At 37.6% G+C, this 24,874-nt stretch overlaps 2 protein-coding genes across 14 annotated transcripts in view; one reads left to right on the top strand and one right to left on the bottom strand.

The window, feature by feature from the left end:
• Positions 1-24,874, bottom strand: part of ADAM32 (ADAM metallopeptidase domain 32) — a 174,478-nt gene that overhangs the window by 45,413 nt on the left and 104,191 nt on the right. For all 13 annotated transcript variants that reach the window (XR_004441834.1, XM_033231805.1, XM_033231812.1 and 10 more), the window contains exons 15-17: positions 18,295-18,403; positions 16,451-16,634; positions 7,255-7,341 (exon numbers count right to left, since the gene is read on the bottom strand). Coding sequence is in view for 12 of the 13 variants with exons in the window: in XM_033231805.1 (XP_033087696.1) it covers positions 7,255-7,341; positions 16,451-16,634; positions 18,295-18,403 (380 nt within the window). In the remaining variant the exon portion in view is untranslated. The remainder of the gene's footprint in view (positions 1-7,254; positions 7,342-16,450; positions 16,635-18,294; positions 18,404-24,874) is intronic.
• LOC117095161 (40S ribosomal protein S12-like) lies at positions 2,933-3,391 on the top strand. The gene has a single exon (XM_033231862.1). The coding sequence runs from the start codon at positions 2,986-2,988 to the stop codon at positions 3,382-3,384; it is 399 nt and encodes a 132-aa protein (XP_033087753.1). The 5' UTR covers positions 2,933-2,985; the 3' UTR covers positions 3,385-3,391.

The raw sequence follows: 24,874 nt of genomic DNA, 5'->3' as shown, positions 1-24,874 counted from the left end.
TGATCTTTGACAAACCTGAGAGAAACAAGAAATGGGGAAAGGATTCCCTATTTAATAAATGGTGTTGGGAAAATTGGCTAGCCATAAGTAGAAAGCTGAAACTTGACCCTTTCCTTACTCCTTATACGAAAATTAATTCAAGATGGATTAGAGACTTAAATGTTAGATCTAAAACCATAAAAACCCTGGAAGAAAACCTAGGGAATACCATTCAGGACATAGGCATGGGCAAGGATTTCATGTCTAAAACACCAAAAGCAATGGCAACAAAAGCCAAAATAGACAAATGGAATCTAATTAAACGAAAGAGCTTCTGCACAGCAAAAGAAGCTACCATCAGAGTGAACAGGCAACCTACAGAATGGGAGAAAATGTTTGCAATCTACTCATCTGACAAAGGGCTAATATCCAGAACCTATAAAGAACTCAATCAAATTTACAAGAAAAAAACAAATAACCCCATCAAAAAGTGGGCAAAGGATATGAACAGACACTTCTCAAAAGAAGACATTCATACAGCCAACAGACACATGAAAAAATGCTCATCATCACTCGCCATTAGAGAAATGCAAATCAAAACCACAATGAGATACCATCTCACACCAGTTAGAATGGTAATCATTAAAAAATCAGGAAACAACAGGTGCTGGAGAGGATGTGGAGAAATAGGAACACTTTTACACTGTTGGTGGGACTGTAAACTAGTTCAACCATTGTGTAAAACGGTGTGGTGATTCCTCAAGGATCTAGAGCTAGAAATACCATTTGACCCAGCCATCCCACTAATGGGGATATACCCAAAGGATTATAAGTCATGCTACTATAAAGACACAGGCATATGTATGTTTTTTGCAGCACTATTCACAATAGCAAAGACTTGGAATCAACCCAAATGTCCATCAGTGACAGACTGGATTAAGAAAATGTGGCACATATACACCATGGAATACTATGCAGCCATAAAAAAGGAGAGTTCATGTTCTTTGTAGGGACATGGATGCAGCTGGAAACCATCATTCTCAGCAAACTATCACAAGAACAGAAAACCAAATACCACATGTTCTCACTCATAGGTGGGAATTGAACAATGAGATCACTTGGAAACAGGAAGGGGAGCATCACACACCGGGTCCTATTGTGGGGAGGGGGTACAGGGGAGGGATAGCATTAGGAGATATACCTAATGTAAATGACGAGTTAATGAGTGCAGCACACCAACATGGCACATGTATACATATGTAACAAACCTGCATGTTGTGCACATGTACCCCAGAACTTAAAGTGTAATAAAAAAAAAAAGAACCAAAACTATAAAATTACCAGGAGAAAATGTAGGAAAATAGTTCTAAGACATTGATTATGTAATTATTTTTTGGATATAACCTCAAATGCATAGGAAACATAAGCAAAAATAAACAAATGGGATTACACCAAGCTAAAAAGCTTCTACACAGCAAAAGAAGCAATCAACAAAGTGAAGAGACAACCCACAGAATAAAAGAAAATATTTCCAAACTATCCATATGACAAGGGACTGACAATCAGAATATATAAAGAGCTCAAATAACTCAATAGGAAAAAACTCCACAAATTATATGATTTAAAAAATGGGCAAAAGAGCTGAATAGACATTTCTCAAAATAAAACATACAAATGGCCAACAGGTATATGAAAAAATGTTCAACATCACTAATTATGAGAGAGATGCAAATCAAAATTATGAGATACAATCTATATCCAGTTAAAATGGCCTTTATCAAAAAGACAGGGAACAGCCAAACCTGGCGAGGCTGTGGAGAAAAGGAAAGCCTCACACACTATAGGTGGGAATGTAAATTAGTACAGCCACTTTAAAAAAATTGTGTGGAGATTCCTCAAAAAAAAAAAAAAAAAGCTAAAAACAGAACTAGTATATAACTCCGCAATTCTACTACTGAGTGAATAACCAAAAGAATGGAAATCAACACTTCAAAATGCTATCTGCATTCCCATGTTTATTGTAGCTCTATTCACAATAGCCAAAATATAGAATCAATGGAAGTGTCCATGAATAGATGAATAAATAAAGAAAATGGTGGGATACATACACAATGTAAAACATAGGCTATAAAAACAATGCAATCCCATCACTCATAGCAACATGGATGGAACTGGAAGTCATTATGGTAAATGAAATAGGCTAAGCACAGAAAGATAAATATCACACGTTCTTACTCATATGTGGAAGGTAAAAAAGTGGATTCACGAAGATACAGAGTAGGTGGGTTACCAGAGGCCAGAATGTGTAACGCGAGGAGAGGGTAAAGAGATGTTGATTAATAGGTACAAATATCCAGTTTGAAAGAAGAAGTAAGACCAAGTGTTTGACACTTGGTCATCAGTAGGATGACCAGAGTTTAAAATAACCTATTGTATATTTCAGAAATAGCTAGAAAAATAAATTCAAATGTTTTAGAATAAAGACCAATGTGTAAAATGATGGATATCTTAATTATACTGATAATTAAGATAATTAAGATATAAGATAATTATACTGATAATTAAGATAATTTTACGAATTATATAAATGTATTAATTATCATTTATACCCCCACAACAGGTACAACTATTGCCAATAAAAATAAAATTAAAATAAATAAATAAAACAATTATATTTCATATGCTGAAAGCTCTAATGGATAAAGTAGACTGCATGTAAGAACAGATTGGCAGTGTAGGCAAAGAGATAAAAATTCTAAGAATCAAAAAGAAGTACTAGAGATCAAAAATACTGCAACAGAAATGAAGAATGCTTTTGATGGGCCCGTTAATAGACTAATCATGGCTGAGATGAGAAAAGACCTCTGAGCTTGAGGATATCTCAATAGAAACATCTAAAACTAAAAAGTCAAAAAAAAAGGTTGCTCTTTCCCTGCCACCACAGAGTCGCGTGGAGGTGGAGGCTCGCGTGCGTTCAAGATGCCGCTTCACCCGTAACCCACCGCCATGGCCGAGGAAGGCATTGCTGCTGGAGGTGTAATGGACCTTAATACTGCTTTACAAGAGGTACTGAAGACCGCCCTCATCCACGATGGCCTAGCACGTGGAATTCCCGAAGCTACCAAAGCCTTAGACAAGCACCAAGCCCATCTTTGTGTGCTTGCATCCAACTATGATGAGCCTACGTATGTCAAGTTGGTGGAGGCCCTTTGTGCTGAACACCAAATCAACCTAATTAAGGTTGATGACAACAAGAAACTAGGAGAATGGGTAGGCCTCTGTAAAATTGACAGAGAGGGGAAACCCCATAAAGTGGTTGGTTACAGTTGTGTAGTAGTTAAGGACTATGGAAAGGAGTCTCAGGCCAAGGATGTTATCGAAGAGTACTTCAAATGCAAGAAATGAATAAATATTTGGCTCACACACACACACAAAAAAGGTTGAAAAAACAGAACAGAATATCCAAGAACTGTGGGACAACTAAAAAAATGTATAACATATATGTAATGAGGATACCAAGAGGACAAAAAAGAATGGAATAGAAGAAATACTTGAAGCAATAACAGCTGATAATTTTCCAAAATTAATGTCTTACAACAAATCACAGATCAAGCAACCCCTGCCACAAAAAAATCAGGACAAATGCCAAAAATTTATACCTAGACATAATAACTTTCAAACTACAGAAAATCAAAGATAAAGAACAAATTTGGAAAGAAGCCACAGAGAGAAAATACCATATCTATAGAGGCACAAAGATAAAAATTATACTGGACTTCTCTTCAGCAACCCTGCAAGTGAAAAGAGTGAGGAGTGAAATATTTAATCCTTTGAAATTATCTTGCAAAAGTGGAAATGAAGACTCTCAGACAAGCAAAAATTGAGAGTATATATCACCAGTAGACCTGCCTTTGAAATAAATGTCAGAAGAGATTCTTCAGAGAAAATGAAAATCACAAAGGTCATCAAATGTTATTTATATAAAAAGAATAGTATTAGAGAAGGAATTAAGTGAAAGTAAACTAAAAATTTTTATTTTTCTTATTCTTAATTGATGTTACAGATAATTGTTTGCTGAGATGGGTTCACCAGGCATGTAACTGGTTCAACATTAGAAAATTAGCTGATGTACTTCATCTCACATCAATAAACTAAGGAAGAAAAATTGCATTATCATATCAATAGATACATAAAAAGCATTTAATATTAAAAAGCCAACACTCGGGCTGGGCGCGGTGTCTCACGCCTGAAATCCCAGCACTTTGGAAGGCGGAGACGGGCAGATCACAAGGTCAGGAGATAGAGACCATCCCGGCTAACATGGTGAAACCCCATCTCTACTAAAAATACAAAAAAATTAGCCGGGCATGGTGGTGGGCGCCTGTAGTCCCAGCTACTCAGGAGGCTGAGGCAGAAGAATGGCGTGAACCCGGAAGGTGGAGCTTGCAAGGAGCCAAGATTGCGCCACTGCACTCCAGCCTGGGCAGCATAGCGAGGTTCCATCTCAACAACAACAACAAAAAACAGCCAACACTTATTTGTGATTTAAAAGTAAACTAACAGCAAACTAGGAATAGAGGGAAAGTTTTTCATCTAACAAAATATCAAACAAAAAAACCTACAGCTGACATCATACTTAATGGTGAGATATTAGACACTTTCCCACTAAAATAAGGAGCAATGCAAGGACGTCTTCTCTCACCACTCCTATTTCAATATCATACAGGAAGTTCTAACTAATACAATAAAATAAGAAAAAAAAGGTATACTGATTGGGAAGGAAGAAATAAAACTGTCTTTGTTTATATATGACATAAACAGCAATTTAGAAAATCTAAAAAGACTTGAAGAACTCTTGGAACTAACAAGTGATTGTAGCATGGTTGCAATATACAAGGTTAATGCACAAAAGCCAATAATTTTCTTATACACCAGCAATGAACAAACAAAACTTGAAATTAAAGACATAATACTATTTACATTAGCCTCCCCTCCCCCCAAAAATGAAGTACTTGGTATAAATCTAACAAAATATATATAAGATCAATATGAGAAAAACTACAAAACACTGATGAAGGAAATAAAAAGGGACTAAATAAATGAAAACACATTACATGTGCATGGATAGAAAGACTCAATGGTGTCAAGATATCAGTTCTTACTAACTTGATCTATAGATGGAACACAATCCCTGTCAAAATCCCAGCAAGGTGTTTTGTGGAAATCAACAAACTGATTCTAAAGTTTCTATGGAGGCACAAAAGATCAAGAATAGTCAAGTTACCATTAAAAGAAGAAGAACAAAGTCAGAAGACTAACACTACCCAACTTCAACTACTGTAAGTCTGTAGGAATCAAGGCAATATGATATAGGAGAAAGAGAATAATCAAATGGATCAATGAAACAAAATAAGGAGCCCAGAAACTGACAAACATAAATCTAGTCAATTGATCTCCGACAAAGGAGCAAAAGCAATACAGTAGAGAAAAGAAAGACTTCAACAATTGGTGCTAGCTGGACATCAAAATGCAGGAAAAAAAAAGAATCTAGACACAAACCTATCACCCTTCAAAAAGTGAATCCAGAATGGGTCATAGGCCTAAATGTAAAATGCAAAGCTAAAACACTCCTAGAAGATAACTCAGAAAATAAAAAATAAAAAACTGGATGACCTTGGGTACTGCATAGACTTTTTAGATACAATACCAAAGGCACAATCTATGAAAGAAATAATTAAGAAGTTGGGCTTCATAAAATTAAAACCTTCTCTGTGAAAAGCACTGTCAAGAGAATAAAAAGATAAGCCACAGACTGGAAGAAAATATTTGCAAAAGACACATCAGATATGTGACTGTTATTCAAAATATGAAGAGAAAACTTAAAACTCAACAAGAAAACAAATAACTTTTAAAATGGGCAAAAGACTTTAAAAGGCCCCTCACCAAAAAAGACATATAGATGGAAAATAAGTATATGAACTATGCCTCACATATGTCATCAGTAAAATGCAAATTAAAACAGCAATGAAATACCACTACACACCTGTTCGAATGGCCAAAATCCAAAACACTGACAACAAAAAATATTGGCTTGGATGTGGAGCAACAGGGACTCTCATTCACTGCTGGTGGGAATGCAAACTGGTACAGCCACTTTCGAAGATGTTTTGTCAGTTTCTAACAAAACTAAGCATACTCTTACGATATGATATAGCAACCACAATCCTTGGTATTTACTCAAGATAGAAAATTTATGTCCACACAAAAACCTGCAGAAGGATGTTTATAGCAGCTTTATTTGTAATTACCAAACTTGGAAGCAACCAAGATGTTCTGCAGTAGACGAGTGGATAAATAACTATGGTACATTCAGACAATGGAATATTATTTAGCACTAAAAAGAAATGAACTATCAAGCCACAGAAAAACATGGAGAAACGTTAAACGCATATTACTAAGTGAAAGAAACCAATCTGAAAAGGCTACATACTATATGATTCCAATAAAATGACATTCTGGAAAAGAAAAATCTAGGAAAACAGTAATAAGATCAGTGGTTGCCAAGCGTTAGTGGAGAGAGAAGGATGAACTAATGGAGCACAGAGAATTTTTAGAGTAATGAAAATACTCTCTGTATATTATAATGATGGATCTATATCATTACACATTTGTCAAAACCCATAGAATGTGAGGCACTAACAGTGAATCCTAATGTAAACTGGACTTTGGGTGATAATGATATGTCCTTGTAGGTCATCAGTTATAACAAACAGACCACTATGGTGTGTGATATTAAAATTGGAAAAGATTGTACCTCTGTAAGATGAGTGTATATATGGAAAATCTCTGTACTTTCTACTTTCCAAAGTTTCTGTGAACCTGAAGCTCCTTTAAAAAATAAAGTCTATTTTTAAAAGTAGATAAATACAAAAATAGTTTTTTATGATCCCTGTATATTCACAGACACAGGAATTACAACATAATTATCTTTCCTTTGAGAACCAGGTTAATGTATTTATCAGAAAATTTAACACCCTCTGAAAAGTACCCAATTATAACAATATATATTTAGGTCATTAGCAATTTAATTCTACTCAAAATATCTTCTGTAACTAATTATGGCTGCTGAATTTAATGACTTAATTCAGCTCTCAACTGAAGCTAGATGCAACAGAGTCTGGCACATGGTAGTGACCCAAAAAATGTCGGTAAATTAATGAATGATGCAAAAAAGTGTCCAAGAAATGTGATTCAGGGAAACATACGGTTACTTACTCCATGTCCAGAACAAAGATGTTCAGAACAAACAAGTGCTAAAGCCTTAATTTTCCTTGATTCTACACATTCACGATTTATACAAATCTAAAGAACAACACATAAAAAAAAGTTTCCATGTCAGAGGGGTACAGTCATCATAACATTACAGTAAGTAATTATGTAATATAAAAGCATAGCCATTCAATGATACATTTTCCTCTAAGTACTGCTTTTGCTGCATTCCAGAAGGGTGTTTTTTGTTTGTTTTTTTGTTTGTTTGTTCATTTGCAAGAAAAGACATTTGTGATTTATTTTCATTTTAAATTGATATTATTATTACATTTCTTCATGTAGTTCTAAAGCAGAAAAATTAAAACAACAACAAAAAGTCCAGTGTTTAAATAATAAGAGAGTTTTAGCAAACATCTAAATAAGGATATTATATTGTCTGCTTAGGCTGACCTCACAAAGTACCATAGCTTTAAGTGGCTTCAACAACAGTGATTTATTTTCTGACAGTTCTAGAGGCTGGAAGTCCAAGATCCAGGTGTCTGCAGGGTTGGTTTCTCCTGAGGCCTCTCTTCTAGACTTGCCTTCTCCCTATGTCCTCACATGGCCTTTCCTCTACATGCACAAGCCCCTGGTGTCTCTTTGTGTATCCAAATCTATTTTTTATAAGGATGCAAGTCAGATTGGAACAAGGCTGCAGTTCCATTTAACCTTAACTACTTCTTCTTTTTTAATTTTTATTTCAATACATTTTGGGGAACAGGTGGTGTTCGGTTACATGAATAAGATTTTTAGTAGTGATTTCTGAGATTTTGGTGCAGCCATCATCCTAGCAGTGCACACTGCAACCAATGTATAGCCTTTCATTCCTTACTCCCTCCCACACTTCCCCCCAAGTCCCCAAAGTATTGTATCATTCTCATGCCTTTGCATCTTCAGAGATTAGCTCCCACTTATGAGTGAGAACATATGATGTTTTGTTTTCCATTCCTGAGTCACTTCACTTAGGATAATGGACTCCAACTCCATCCAGGTTGCTGTAAATGTCATTATTTTGTTCCTTTTTAAGGCTGAGTAGGATTCCATGGTATTTATATACCACATTTCTTAGCCACTGTGGGTTGTCTGTTTACTCTGCTGATTATTATTATTATTATTTTTTTTTTTTTTGCTATGCAGAAGTTTTTTGCTTAATTAGGTCCTATCTATTTATCTTTGTTTTTATTGCATTTGCTTTTGGGTTCTTGTTCATGAACTCTTTACCTAAGACAATATCTAGAGGGTTTTTCCAATGTTATCTTCTAGAATTTTTATGGCTTCAGGTGTTACATTTAAGTCTTTGACCCATCTTGAGTTGATGTTTGTATAAGGTGAGAGATGAGGATCCAGTTTCATTTTTCTACATGTGGCTTGCCAGTTATCCCACTATCATTTGTTGAATAGGGTGTCCTTTCCCCACTTTATGTTTTTGTTTGCTTTGTCAAAGATCAGTTGACTGTAAGTACTTGGCTTTATTTCTGGGAGCTCTATTCTGTTCCATTCATCTATGTGTCTATTTTTATAGTGGTACCATGCTGTTCTGGTGATTATAGCCTTGTAGCATAGTTTGAAGTCAGGTAATGTGATGCTTCCAGATTTGGTTTTTGGGTTTTCTTGTTTTGTTTTGTTTTTTGTTTTTTGTTTTGCTTAGTCTTGCTTTGCCCATGCAGCTCTTTTTTGGTTCCATATGAATTTGAGGGTTGTTTTTTCCAGTTCTGTGAAGAATGATGGTGGTATTTTGATGGGAATTATATTGAACTTATATATTCCTTTGACAGTATGGTCATTTTCACAATATTTATTCTACCCATCCATGAGCATGGTGTGTGTTTTCATTTGTTTGTGTCATCTATAATTTCTTTCAGCAGTGTTTCATAGTTTTCCTTTGTTAGGTATATTCCTAAGTATGTGGGGGCGGGGGGTGTTGCATCTACTGTAAAAGAGGTTGAATTCTTGATTTGATTCTCAGCTTGGTCACTGTTGGTGTATAGCAGTGCTACTGATTTGTGTACATTACTTTTGTATCCTGCAACTTTACTGATTCATTTATCAAATCTAGAAGCTTTTTAGATGAGTCTTTAGGGTTTTCAAGGTATATGATCATATCATTGGCAAGCAGTGACAGTTTGACTTCCTCATCATCAATTTGAATACTCTTTCTTTCTCTTGTTTGATTGCTCGGGCTAGGATCTCCAGTACTATGTTGAATAGAAGTGATGAAAATGGGCATCCTTATCTTGTTCCTGTTCTCAGGGAAAATGCTTTCAACTTTTTCCTATTCGGTACAATGTTGCCTGTGGCTTTGTTGTACATGGCTTCTATAACCTTAAGGTATGTCCCTTCCATGCCAATTTTTCTGAGGATTTTAATCATAAAGGGATGTTGGATTTTGTCAAATGCTTTTACTTTGTCTATTAAAATGATCACATGATTTTGGTTTTAAATTCTGCTTATGTGTTGTATTACATTTATTTACTTGTATATGCTAAACTTGCATCACTGGTATGATACCAACTTGATCATGGTGGAATATCTTTTTGATATGCTGTTGTATTCAGTTAGATAGTATTTAGTTGAGAAAACTTGCATTTTGTTTACCAGAGATACTGGTCTGTAGTTTTCCTTTTTTGTTCTTTCCTTTCCTGGTTTTGATATTAGGGTGATATTGGTTTCATAGAACAATTTAGGAAAAATTCCCTCCTTCTCTATCTTTTGAAATATTTTCAGTAGGATTGGTACCAGTTCTTTTTTTAATCTCTGACAGAATTCAGCTATGAATCCATCCAATTCTGGACTTTTTTTTTTCCATTGGTAATGGTTTTTATTACCATTTCAATCTCACTGCTTGTTATTAGTCTGTTCAGAGTTTCTATTTCTTCCTGATTTAATTTATGAGGGTTGTATATTTCCAGAAATTTATCTATCTCCCCTAGGTTATCTATTTTGTGTGCATAAAGGTGTTCACAGTAGCCTGCGATGATCTTTTGTGTTTCTATGGTATAGGTTGTAATATCTCCCATTTCATTTCTAATTGAGCTTATTTAGACCTTTCCCTTCTTTTCTTGGTTAATCTCACTAATGGTCCATCCGTTTTGCCTATCTTTTCAAAGAACCAGCTTTTGTTTCATCTATTTTTCCTTTGATTGTTTCCATTTTATTTACTTCTGCTCTGATCTTTGTTACTTATTTTCTTCTGCTGGACTTGGGTTTGGTTTGTTCCTGTTTCTCTAATTCCTCAAGGTATGACTGTTACGGTTTGGCTGTGTCCCCAGCCAAATTTTATTCTGAACTCCCATATATTGTGAGAGGGAACGAGTGGGAGGTAATTGAATCATGGAGGCAAGTTTTTCCTGTGCTGTTCTTGTGAAAGGGAATAAATCTCATGAGATCTGATGGTTTTATAAAAGGGAGATTCACTGCATAAGCTCTCTTCTGTTGTCTGCCAGTATGTACCTTTCACATTCCACCATGATTGTGAGGCTTTCCCAGCCACGTGGAACTGGAAGTCCATTAAACTTCTTCCTTTTGTAAATTGCCCAGTCTCAGGTATGTCTTTATCAGCAGCATGAAAAAAACTAATACAGTAAATTGGTACCAGTAGAGTGGGGTGCTGCTGAAAAGAAACCCAAAAACGTGAAAGTGACTTTGGAACTGGGTAACAGGCAGAGGTTGAAACAGTTTGGAGGGCTCAGAAGAAAACAGGAACACGTGGGAAAGTTTGGAACATCCTAGAGACTTGTCAGATGGTTTGGACCAAAATGCTGATAATGATATGAACAATACAATCCAGGCTGAGGTGGTCTCAGATGGAGATCAGGAACTTGTTGGGAACTGGAGCAAATGTGGCTCTTATTATGTTTTAGCAGAGACTGGCAGCCTTTTGCTCCTGCCCTACAGATCTGTGGAACTTTGAACTTGAGAGAGATGATTTAGAGTATCTGGTGGAAGAAATTTCTAAGCAGCAAAGCATTCAAGAGGTGACTTGGGTGCTAATAAAGGCATTCAGTTTTAAAAATGAAACAGATCACAAAAGTTTGAAAAATTTGCAGCCTGATAACACAATAGAAAAGAAAATCCCATTTTCTGAAGAGAAATTCAAGCCAGCTACAGAAACTTACATGAGTAATGGGGACCCAAATGTTAATCACCGAGACAATGGGGAAATTGTCTCCAGGGCACGTCAGAGGCCTTGGTGGCAGCCTCTCCCATCACAGGTCTGGAGGTTTAGGAGAGAAAAAGTGACTTTCTGAGCCAGGCTCAGGGTTCCTCTGCTGTGTGCTGTCTAGAGACTTGGTGCCCTGCATCCAGCCACTCAAGCGGTGATTGAAAGGATCAAGGTACAGCTCAGGCTGTGGCTTCAGAGGGTGGAAGCCCAAGCCTTTGCAGCTTCCATGTGGTGTTGAGGCTGTGGATGCAAAGAAGCCAAGAATCAAGATTTAGGAACCTCTGCCTAGATTTCAGAGGATGTATGAGTGTCCAGGCAGAAGTTTGCTGCAGGAGCGGGGCCCTCATGGAGAACCTCTGCCAGAGCAATGCAGAAATGTGAGGTTGGAGCCCCGACACAGAGTCCCTACTGGAGCACTGCCTAGTGTAGTTGTGAGAAGAGGGCCACCATCCTCCAGACCCCAGAATGGTAGATCCACCTACAGCTTGCACTGTTTGCCTGGAAAAGCTGCAGACATTCAGTGCCAGCCTGTGAAAGCAGCCAGGAGGCTATACTCTGCAAGGCCACAGAGGCAGAGCTGCTCAAGGCTGTGGGAACCTACCTCCTGCATCAGCATGACCTCCATGTGAGACATGGAGTCAAAGGAGATTGTTTTGGAGCTTTAAGATTTCACTGCCCTGCTGGATTTTGGACTTGCATGGGACCTGTAACCCCTTTGTTTTGGCCAATTTCTCCCATTTGGAAAGGCTGTATTTCCAATACCTATACCCCGGTTGTATCTAGGAAGTAACTAACTTGTTTCTGATTTTATAGGCTCATAGGTGGAAGGGACTTGCCTTGTCTTGGATAAGACTTTGGATTATAGACTTTTGAGTTAATGTTGAAATGAGTTAAGACTTTGGGGGACTGTTAGGAAGGCATGGTTGGTTTTGAAATGTGAGGACATGAGATTTGGGTTGAATTATATGATTAGGCTGTGTCCCCACCCAAATCTCATCTTGAATTCTCATGTGTTGGGAGGTAATTGAATCATGAGGGCAGATCTTTTCTGTGCTGTTCTCATGACAGTGAATAAGTCTCACAAGATTTGATGGTTTTACAAAGGGGAGTTTCCCCACACAAGCACTCTTCTCCTGTCTGCCTCCATGTGAGACAAGCCTTTCACTTTCTGCCATGACTGTGAGGCCTCCCCAGCCACGTGGAATTTTAAGTTCATTAAACCTCTTTCTTTTGTAAATTGCCCAGTTCAGGTATGTCTTTATGAGCAACATGAAAGCAGACTAATACAATGACCTTAGGTTGTCTATTTGTGCCCTTCCAGACTTTTTGATGTAGGCATTTAACGTTATACATTTTCCTTTTAGCACTGCTTTTGCTGTATCCCAGAGGATTGGATGAGTTGTGTCACTATTATCCTTCCGTTCAAAGAAGTTTTTAGTTTCCACTGATTTCACTGTTGACCAAAAGATCATTCAGGAGCAGACTACTTAATTTCCATGTATTTGGATGGTTTTGAGGGTTTCTTTTGGAGTTATTTCCAATTTTATTCCACTGTGGCCTGAGAGAGTACTTGATATGATTTCAATTTTCTTAAGTTCATTGAAGCTTATTTTGTGGTCCATCATATGGTCAATCTTGGAATATATTCCATGTGCTGATGAATAGAGATATATATTCTGCATTTTGGGGTACAATGTTCTATAAATATCTGTTAAGTCTATTTGTTCTAGGATATAGTTTAGGTACTGTGTTTCTTTGTTGACTTTCTGTCATGATGACCTGTCCAATGCTGTCATGAGTATTGAAATCCCCCACTATTATTGTGTTGCCATCTATCTCATTTCTTAGGTCTATCAAGAATTGTTTTATAACTTTGGGAGCTCTAGTGTTGGGTGTATATGTATTTAGAATTGTGATTTTTTTTCCTGTTGGACTAGTCGCTTTATCATTATATAATGGCCCTCATCTTTTTTAAGAGTTTTTGGTTTAAAATCTGTTTTGTCTGATATAAGAATAGCTATTCCTGCTCACTTTACATGTCCATTTGCATGGAATATCTTTTTCCACCCCTTTACCTTAAGTTTCTGTGAATCCTTATGTGTTAGGTGAGTCTCTTAAAGATAGCAGATACCTGTTTGGTGAATTATTATCCATTCTGCCATTCTGAATCTTTTAAGTGAAGAATTTAGGCCATTTATTTTCAATGTTAGTATTGAGATGTGAGCTACTATTGTATTTATCATGTTGGGTTTTGCCTGAATATCTTGTTTTTTCATTGTGTTATTGTTTTAGAGACCCTGTGAAATTTATGCTTTAAGGAGGTTCTACTTTGGCGTATTTCAAGGTTTTGTTTCAAGACTTAGAACTCCTTTTAGCAGTTTTTGTAGTGCTAGCTTGGTAGTCGCAAATTTTCTCAGCTTTTTTTAGTCTGAAAAAGACTTTATCTTTCCCTCATTTATGAAGCTTAGCTTAACTGGACACAAAATTCTTGGCTGATAATTGTTTTGTTTAAAGAGACTAAAGATAGGATCCCAATCCCTTCTAGCTTGTAGAGTTTCTGCTGAGAAATCTGCTGTTAATCTGATAGGTTTTCCTTTATACGTTATCTGGTGCTTTTGCCTCATAGCTCTTAAGATTCTTTCCTTCATCTTTACTTTAGATAACCTGATGACCATGTGCCTAGATGATAAATTTTCCGGGTGTTCTTTGAACTTCTTGTATTTGGAAGTCTAGATCTCTAGCAAGGTCAGGAGAGTTCTCCTTGATTATTCCCTCAAATAAGTTTTCCAAACTTTTGGATTCCTCTTCTTCCTCAGGAATACAAATTTTTCTTATGTTTGGTTATTTAACATAATCCCAAACTTCTTGGAGGCTTTGTTCATTTTTTTATTCTTTTTTGTTTTTGTCTGTGTCAGATTGGGTTCATTCCAAAGCCTTGACTTAAAGCTCTTAAATTATTCTACTTGTTCAGTTCTATTGTTGAAATTTTCCAGTGTATTTTGCATTTCTCTAAGTGTGTCTTTTATTTCCAGAAGTTGTGATTTTTTAATTTATGATATATATTTCTCTGGAGATTTTTTGTCCATATTCTGTACTTTAAAAAATTTCTTTAGGTAGTTTTTCACCTTTCTCTGGTGCCTTCTTGAGTAGCTTAATAATCAAATTTCTGAATTTCTTTTCTGGCAGTTCAGAAATTTCTCCTTGGTTTGGATCCATTGCTGGTAAGCTAGTGTGATCTTTTAAGAGTGTTATAGAACCATGTTTTTGTCATATTACCAGAATCATTTTTCTGGTTCCTTCTCATTTGGGTAGACTATGTTAGAGGAAAGATCTGGGAATCAAGGACTGCTGTTCAGACTCTTTTGTCCCACAGGGTAATCCCTTGATGTTGTGCTCTACCCCTTCCCTTAGGGATGGGGCTTTCTGAGAGCCAGACTGCAGTGATTGTTACTGCTCTTCTGGGTCTACCCACCCAGTGGAGGTAGTGGACTTTGGGTTGGTACTTGGGAATGTTTGCAAAGAATCCTGTGATGTGGTCCATCTTTAGGTCTCTCAGCCATTGATACCAGCACCTGCTCTGGTGGAAGTAGCAGGGGAGTGAAGTGGATTCTGTGAGAGTCCTTGGTTACAGTCTTGTTTAGTGCAACTGGTTTTCTCCAAGGCTGGTTATGCTAGCAATGAAGTTGTTATGTGGACAGACTCAGGAGCTCTGGTTAGCCAGAATGTTCCAGGCAGTGGAATTAGCTGTTGTTTTTTCCTTCCTTGGAGCAGGGTTGCTCTGTTATGAATTGCTGTAATGGCTTGAGTTGGCTGGCCTCCAGCCAAGAGATAGCAATTTCAAGAGAGCATCAGCTGTAGTAGTATAGGGGGGATACAAGCTTGCCCTAAGGTCACCCAGGTAAGTATTCAAGTTTTTCAGGGATGACCAGGGCCATAGAGCTCCCATGAGTTACTGTCATTTTTGTCTTTGGCTACCAGGGCAGGTAGAGAAAGACCATCAGGTGAGGGCAGGGTTGGGCATGTCCAAGCTCAAACTCTCCTAGAGTAGGGCTTGTAATGGCCATTGTGGTAGATTGGGGGAGGTGGTTCTCAGGCCAATGGAGTTACCTTCCAAGGGGGATCATGGCTGCCTCTGCTGCATCATACAGGTCACCAGGGAAGTAGGGGGAAGTTGGCAGTGACAGGTCTCACCCAGTTCCCATGCAGCCAGTAAGGCCAGTGTCACTCCCACCATGCTCCCCAAATAGCCAACAGAGCCCAATGTATATCCAGTCTCTGGATGTTCTGTTCTACTTCCAATGCCTAGGCAGGAACCTTTGCTGTGTTATTCCCACTAAATGAGATGTTAAAGTAAATTTATTTGCTCTGTCTTCTCCAGATTGGTTTCAAAGATGACAAATTATAATGATAACAATCGACAATAATAGCCAAACTATATTTAGTTATTACTATGTTCTGGGCATTGTGTTAAGCACTTATGCTATTATTTAATCTTCACAATACTCTGTAGGGTAAATGCTATTAGTATCCCTACTTTATGTACAGTTGAGATATCTCAGACTAGCTAGATAACTTGCAAAATGTTATACAATATTTGATTCTATCTAAGCAGCCTGATCTAACTTGTGCTGTTATTCATGGGGCCACAAAGAGATATATGTTACTAAGTGAGATTTCTTCTTTCTTCTCCCAGAAGAAAAGCAAGTTCCCATGCTATGAGGTTCTTAACTACAATATATTCCCAAGACTCTCTCCCAAGGAAAGCTCCAAATATTTGGAGTTTCCTTGCTCAGAACACTGAAATTCTAATGGGGGTTCGGGGAGCGGGGGGAGGTGGGACCTTCCCATTTCCCTCTTACTATTTGGAGACTAAGATTATTCATTTTGCCTCCAAACATTTAAGATTACCTAATACTAGAAATAAATTAAAATTTGATACTTAAATAAAAAGATGAAAACAATGAATAAAACTATATTTTAAATAGATTTTAAATTATTTACCCTCCCAACATCACACTGAGAGCCATTTTTGACAGTCAGTGGATCTGGAACTGTTCGAGGCAATTTGTAGTCTACAGTTACACACACAGAATCTCGTACGAAAGCATAAATCACATCACCATTTTCTTGATGGAAAGGCTTTCGAGTAGGGTAGGTACAAACTAATCTTCCACATATAAGATTCCTGAAAACATAAAAAATATATATGGTTATTATACACTAGGAATTTATTAGGAATGCTTTGGATTTGCTTTCTGTGATGAAAAAAGAATGGTTTTCCACTTACGGCAATGTACCTACAGAAAACGTAATGTTTTCACGGTAACATTTAAAGTAAAAAAGTATAAATCCATTGATCCTAGCTTAATTTTCAAAGGTACTGTCAGAGGCATTTCAACAAGAATGACTCTATCTTGAATAGAGGCTAGGTAAAATAAAGCTAAGACCTACTGGGCTGCATTCCCAGGAGGTTACAGCATTCTTAGTCACAAGATGAGGCAGAAGTCGGCATAAGATATAGGTCATAAGCTGATAAAACAGCATGAGATAAAGAAGCCAGCCAAATTTTACCAAAACCAAGATGGCAACAAAAGTGACCTCTGGTCATCCTCATTGCTCATTATACTCTAATTATAATGCATTTGCATGCTAAAAGATACTCCCACCAGCACCATGACAGTTTACAAATGCCACAGCAACATCAGGAAGTTATCCAATATGGTCTACAAAGGAGAGGAACCCTCAGTCCATGCTGCTGCTTTGTCTGTTGAGTAGTCATTCTTTTATACCTTTACTTTCTTAATAAATTTGCTTTCACTTTACTGAATGGATTTGCCCCAAATTCTCTCTTCCACAAGATCCAAGAACCCTCTCCTGGGATCCATATTCAGACCCCTTTCTGGTAACAATACTAGTGATCTGTTATTTACTGGGCAGATTATATATTTACTGTCAAATAATCAATTCACTACAGCATTTTATATCACCCCATAGAAGGAAAGAAAGATGAAAAAGTTGTAACCCCTACACTCAAGGACTTTACAGTCTAATATTCGTCTATGGCTTATGATACTAATATGATTCAAATTCCATTAAAAATGTTACAAGTGAAATAAATCATTACAGAGGTTTAAGATTCTCTTAAAAGCTCTATGAAGTTTTCTGTAACTGTGAGATTAGAGGACACATCCTAACCTCACAGTTAAGGAAAACTTCATAGAGGAAACACCATCTGAGTCAAAGCTCACAAATTAGTAAGCTTTCAACAGAAACAGCGAAGTATTTCTAAACAAAAGTAACAGCATAAGCAAGTCAAGGAAGCATAAAACTTCATGGTATATTTATGAGTCTACAAATTCCATGAGTGTATGACTATGATTTGCTAACTAGGATTAGCCCAGTGTGTGGCGTATAGTAGGTTCCTAAGCGATGTTTTGTAAAAATAAACTCATGATCAAAATATCAAAAACCTGGCTCTTCAGATTCAGGAGGAATTGAACTGCATTTTATAGACACTGAGCAGTCTTCCTCATAGGCAAGTAACCAAGTGGATGGAAAGGAAAAATAAGCAGGAAAGTTTCAGTGGCTACTATGAATTTCAACTTTGGATTGGATTTAGAAACATAATGGGCATTCACGTATAAATGTTTAAAAACAAGATGAAATTTTAGCCTGCAGCACAAGAGAGGTGTCAGGGCTGGAGATTTTGACTTGAGATTCACTCCCATGCACATGTAATACTTTAAACCACTGGAATGAATGACATAAACTAAAGAGAAGGGGGCAATGTTTTTAAAAATCTAATAGAACATAAGAAAAGTATCATTTATATTTGTAGAGCATACCTCCATCCACAGAACACATATTTATTATTTCTATCCCTGCCACAGTTCCCAAATCTGTCTGCTTGAGATTGTATTTCTTCATAGCAGGCAAATGGAGCATTTCTTGAACCTGTTAAAGTTAGAAATACATTTGGATTAAAATGTTTATTGGTTTTTCATCTTCCTCCATTTCTTCATATAATGTTCCCTTTATCTCTCTATTAATATCTAATTGAAACATTTTTCCTAGTGAGGCTGTAAGGAAAGAGTGAAAAGTAAAGTGAATGGTAATGCCCACTGTTATTGCTCCTTTTGCTTCATTTCCATTCATTTCCATCACAAAAAATAGTATAGGTGGAGGGGAGATGTTATAGAAGTGTCAGCTAGAAGAGGGCTCTGTGAAAGAAAGCAATAGAGAGATAAACCAAGAAAACTATACCATTCTTCTAGATTCTGAGTGTGAACTCATAAAAAACCAGGTCTATAACAAAATCAATAAAATTTCTTCAATGAGAAGAAACTTCATTGTATCTTCAGGTAGTCTAAATTGAAGGGACCAAAATTAGCAACCTATGTATTTATCTATTTTTTCCTTCATTATATCAGATTTTTTATTTATCTGTAAAAAGTTAGAAAAGATTTGGCAGCTTAAAACAACACCCATTTATTGTCATGGATTCAGTAGATTAGTTCAGCAAGTCATATGGGTTTTCTCTGCATTCTATGCTGAGATCAAAATACTGGCTGGGGTTGCAGTGTCATCTGCAGGTTTAAATCCCCTTCAAAGGTCACTGGTTGTTAGTAGTTCAGATTTTTGCAGTTGTAGGTTTGCTAGCTGTCTGCTAGGGATTGCTCTTGGCTCTGAGAACTTCCTCACAGGTCCTAGTCACATGGCACTCTCAGAACACAGCAGCTTTCTTCCTCCAAACCCACAGGAGAATCTTTCTGACATTTCCTGTCTTTTAAGGGCTCACATGATTAGTTCAGGTGCACTCAGAGCGACCTCCCTTTTGATTAACTCAAAACTGACTGATAGTAGACCTTAACTACATCTTCAAAATTCCTTGACCTTTAGTATATAAGCTAATCACAGGATTGATATTCAATCATATATTCACTGGTTCTACCCCAACTCAAAGGGAGGGAATTATCCAAGTAGTGTCTACACCAGAAAAATTTTGGGAGTCACTTTAGGATTCCACCTAGCACAGTTACCTTCTCCAAAATGAACCTTTCTAAATCTAACTGCTTTATTGACAAAAGTAGATAATAATATATGTCAATGAATTGTTATGAGACTTAATATTATGGCTATTTAGTCACTATTAATTCACATCTAATCCCTCTCCATTCTCTTTCAAGATCAAGAAAGTTTCTCCTGTTTACCTGCACCTTCTATGATACACATTTTTTTTCTTTCTGCTATTCTTTTTTGGGGTTTTGTTTTCCCCTCATCTTATCCCTTTCCACCATTTTTGATATTGGTCCATTACAGGAGATTGTATAGATTCCATGAGGATAGGCCATACTAGTTCAGAGTATTCACAATGTTTAACCAGTTCGACTGTGAATGTGAGATACCAGGTTAGGAATGCCAATGCATGTTAAACACTGAGGGCATGTTAAACACTGAGAGATTGTCTGGAGAAAGAAATTTGAAAATTCAGTTCAGTTTAGAAAGATAATGTAAAGAATATGTTTGGTCACAAAGCAGTCAGATGAATTCGGCTGAAAGTATAGTCTTCAACCAGCTCAATTTTATTAGTCTACGTATGGCATCTAAAGTTACCAATAACCCCCTATCATTAATTTCTCCCTTAAACACTCTCCCCCATTAGTATTAAATCATCACTTTCTCTCAGACTTGTCTTGGTTTTCAAAAGTGAAATGAAAATACTAATAAAAAGGGCAGCACTTTGCAAATGTGAAGTCATATGTTAAATATTCCCTATAATAGAGTATATTCACTAAGTTTAGTAAGCAATAGAATTTACTCTTCCATGGCCCAAATGGTGTAATTACATCCCCAGTACCACATTATCGAATGCTTTGACGTGCAGTAATCTATTATCAAATGCTTTGATGTGCATTAAAATAGTGGATGCACTTTCATAGATAGTTGTGCATGGATGGCACCAGGGCAATAAATGTGGGTGTCTGAGATAAATGTGGTCTGAGATAGTGCTTGACATAATTTCAGTTTTCTTAAATTTATTGAGACTCATTTTATGGCTTATCATTGGGTCTATCTTGGAGTATGTTCCATGCATCGTTGAATAGAATGTATATTCTGCAGCTGTTGGATGAAATGTTCTGTATATATCTGGTAAGCCCATTTTTCCAAGGTATAGTTTAAATTCATTATTTCTTCGTTGACTTTCTGTCTCAATGACTGTCTAGTGCTGTGAGTGGAGTACTGAAGTCCCCCACTATTATTATGTTGTTGTCATTTCTTAGATCTATTAGTAATTGTTTTATAAATTTGGCAGCTCCAGTGATAGTTGCATATATGTTTAGGATTGTGATATTTTCCTATTGGACAAGTCCTTTTACCATTATATAATGTCCCTCTTTGTCTCTTTTAACTGCTATTGCTTTAAAGTTTGTTTTGTCTAACATAAGAATAGCTACCACTGCTTGCTTTTGGTGTCCATTTGCATGAAATGCCTTTTTCCACCCCTTTATTTTAAGTATATGTGACTCCTTATGTGTTAGGTGAGTCTCCTAAAGCCAGCAAATAGTTTATTGATGAGGTTTTATACATTCTGGGATTCTGTATCTTTTAGGTGGAGCATTTAGCCCATTTACATTCAATGTTAGTATTGAAATGTGAGGTACCATTGTATTCATCATGCTCTTTGTTGCCTCTGTACTTTGGGTTTTTTGTTTTGGCTTTTTAACTTGTATTTTTGTTTTATAGGTCCTGTGTGATTTATTCTTGAAAGAGGTTTTGTTTTGATGTGTTTACAGGATCTGTTTCAAGACTTAGAGCTCCTTTTAGCAGTTCTTCTAGTGGTGGTAATGGCGAATTCTCTCAGCATTTGTGTGTCTGAAAAAGACTGTATCTTTCCTTCATATATGATGCTTAGTTTCACTGGATACAAAATTCTTGGCTGATAATTGTTTTGTTTGAGGAGGCTGAAGATAGGGACCCAATCTCTTCTAGCTTGTAGGGTTTCTGCTGAGAAATCTGCTGATAATCTGATAGGTTACCTGGTGCTCCTGTCTCACAGCTCTTAAGATTCTTTCCTTCATCTTAACTTTGGAAAACCTGATGACAATGTGCCTAGGCAATGATCTTTTTGCAATGAATTTCCCGGGTGCTCCCTGTGCTTCCTGTATTTGGATGTCTAGGTCTCTCACAAGGCCAGGGAAGTTTTCCTCGATTATTCCCCCAAATATGTTTTCCAAGCTTTTAGAATCCTCTTCTTACTCAGGAGCACCAATTATTCTTCGACTTGGTCGTTTAACATAATCCCAGACTTTTTGGAGGCTCTGTTCATATTTTCTTATTCTTTTTCCCTTGTCTTTGGTGGATTTGATTATTTCAAAGACCACATCTTAGAACTCTGAATTTCTTTCTTCTACTTGTTCAGTTCTATTGCTAAGACTTTCCAGAGCATTTTGCATTTCTAATAACGTGTCCAAAATTCCCAGAAATTTTTATTGTTTTTTTCTTTAAACTATTTCCTTGAATAATTCTCCCTTCACTTCTTGTGTCATTTTTTGGATTTCATTGCATTAGGCTTCTCCTTTCTCTATTGCCTCCCTGATTAGCTTGATAACTAACCTCCTGATTTCTTCTTCAGGTAAATCAAGGATTTCTTCTTGGTTTTAATCCATTGCTCATGAACTAGTGTGATTTTGGGGGGATGTTAAAGAGCCTTGTTTTGTCATATTACCAGGAATAGTTTTCTGGTTCCTTCTCATTTGGGTAGGCACTGTCAGAGGGAAGGTGTAGGGCTGAAGGCTTTTGTTCAGATTCTTTTGTCCCACGGGGTGTTCCCTTGATGTAGTACTCACCCCCTTTTTCTATGGACGTGGCTTCCTATGAGCCAAACTGCAGTGATTGTTGTCTGTCTTCTGGGCCTAACCATCCAGCGAGTCTACCTAACTCCAGGCTGGTACTGGTAATTGTCTGCACAGAGTCCTGTGATATGAACTGTCTATGAGTCTCTCAGCCATGGATACCAGCAACTGTTCTGGTGGAGGTAGTGAAAGAGATCAAATGAAGAGACTAAGAGGCAGAAATGAAGTCCACAGGCAAACAGCCCGGGCGGCGCCCTGACAGCCCGGGCGGCGCCCTGAGCCTAGTTAAAGATCGACCCCGGACCTAACCGATTAAGGTTATCTATAGACTCCAGACATTGTAAGGACAAACGTTGTGAAAGTCTCTGTCCTGCTCTAATTACCAGTGTCTGCCACATATCTTAGTCCTGGGCCCAGTACAAACACAATCCTCTATTTTGTCCCAACTTCCTGGGCCCGACACAAACACATTAAGAAAAACAACACCTGGGGAAGCTCCAATAAGGTTACAACCGTTTGTAAAAGCGCAGGAACCGATAAGAAGGCTGCTAAAAGCATAACTTAACATTAACATGTAAACCAATTGTAATGCTGTAGCCTAGAGAAATGCCTTGTTCCTCTGTAACCTGACAAGTCCTGTTTACCTCGAGCTATAAATAGCAAGCGCACGCATTGTTTGGGGCCCTCTTGTATGTTGTAGAACGGAGGGACCAAGTTTGAACTTGCATTAAAGATCCTTGCCGCTTGGCTTTGACTCTGGACTCTGGTGGTCTTTTTTGGGGAACAAACGGTCTGGGCATAACAGTAGCGGAGGGTGTAATGGACTACATGAGGGTTCTTAGCTTTGGTGGCTTAATACCCTATTTTTGTGCCAGTTGGCCTCCTGCCAGGAGGTGGTCCTTTCCAGAGAGCATCAGCTGTGGTAGTATGGAGAGGGACCAGTGGTGGGTGGGTCCCTAGAACTCCCAAGAGTATATACCCTTTGTCTTCAGTGACCAGAATGGGTAAGGAACACCATCAGGTGGGGGCAGGGTTAGGCATGTCTGAGCTCAGACTCTCCTTAGTCAGGTCCTGCTGTGGCTGCTGTGTGGGGCATGGGGGTGAGATTCCAGGTCACTGGAGTTGTGCACCAACTTATATGTTGGATTATGTTACTTAATCTTTTTTTTTCTCTTGCTTCTTTCAAAATTTCATTATCTTCATTGACGGTTTTATTACAATATGTCTTGGTGTAGTCTTGTTTGGATTAAACACGACTGAAGAATTTTGAGCTTGGTATAATCTTCTTTGGATTAAACCTGACTGAAGGATTTTGAGCTTCCTGTACCTGTGCATTTATATCTTTCCTAGGATTTTGGAAGTTTTCAGTTATTATTATTTTAAATAAGCTTTCTGTTCTTGTCTCTCTTCTCCTTTCTTACCTCTTATAATGAGAATGTTAGCTTTCTTGATGCTGTTTCAAAATCCCATAGTGTTTGTTTCTTCGTTTCTTTCCATTCTTTTTTCTTATTTCTCCTCTAATTGTATATATACAAGTAATCTATTTGCAAGTTCACAGATCTTTCTTTTCCTTTGTGAATTCTGTTGTTGATGTTATCTATTGCATTTTAATGTTATTCATTTTGTTCTTCAGCCCAATAACTTGATTATTTTTTATAAAAAATATATGTTGCTTCTCTGTGATCTTTTGAAGTTTGTGGAGTATCCTTAGAACAATTATTTTGAATCTCATTCAGGCAATTTGAAGATCTTTATTTCTTTGGGATCAGTTATTAGAAAATTATTGTGTCATTTGATGGTGATAAGTTTCCTCAGCTTTTCATGTTTCTTATTGTATTGCATTGATACCTTCAAATTTGATGCAGAGTCGCCATTTTGAAACTTTACAGAATGCTTTCACTGATTTAAAAAATATCTTACTCTATAGGTGGGGAAAAGGCTGTTAGAAAGGTAGAGTTGGATAGTTCTGGCTTTGGTGAAGCCACAGCAGTGAACCCTCCATGCATTTCTGTCAGCTGAGGTCAACATTCACAAAGATTGCAGGGGGTCCGGAGCAGCTAAAGTTGTGGTATCTGCAGGGACAATGAGACTGCTGCGTTTCCAATGGTGAAGGATCCTGGGGTCCTCAATCTCTTTTTCTCCCACCAGGGAGGTCATGGCCCTGGGCAATTTCATTTGGCACAAGGTCTGGTTTGAGGGCATTCCCTCACTGGTGTCTGATGCACGGTGCCCATGCAGTAGCCACAGAGCCAGGGACTGAATCACAAGCATACATGAAGAGACCAAAGGGTACAGGGCAGCAGTGACACTGGTGCTTAAGGTGAAGACAGCCCTGCTTCCACATATGTAATGATGTACGAAGTAGAGTAGGTGTTTGTGGAGCTGAAGGAGAGTCAGGGTCTTAAGCACACGTGGGTGTACAGCAACAAAAGTTCCTAGGTTCAGTGTGAAGACTCACATAGCTGCACTATCTCTGAGCCTGAGGCATGAGTGCACACACTGCAGACCCAAACCACAGCTCCAGGGTCAGGGGTGCACACAGGATTGGGAGGGGTAGTTGCTCAAGTCCCAC

This window comes from Trachypithecus francoisi, unplaced genomic scaffold, assembly GCF_009764315.1.
Source record: "Trachypithecus francoisi isolate TF-2019V2 unplaced genomic scaffold, Tfra_2.0 Contig01440, whole genome shotgun sequence".
NCBI classification, from domain to species: domain Eukaryota; kingdom Metazoa; phylum Chordata; class Mammalia; order Primates; family Cercopithecidae; genus Trachypithecus; species Trachypithecus francoisi.
This window is presented reverse-complemented; position numbering and strand designations above follow the sequence as displayed.

Coding starts and splice junctions, on each gene's coding strand:
- LOC117095161 (XM_033231862.1), top strand. CDS start 2,986: ATGGCCGAGGAAGGCATTGCTGCTGGAGGTGTAATGGACCTTAATACT.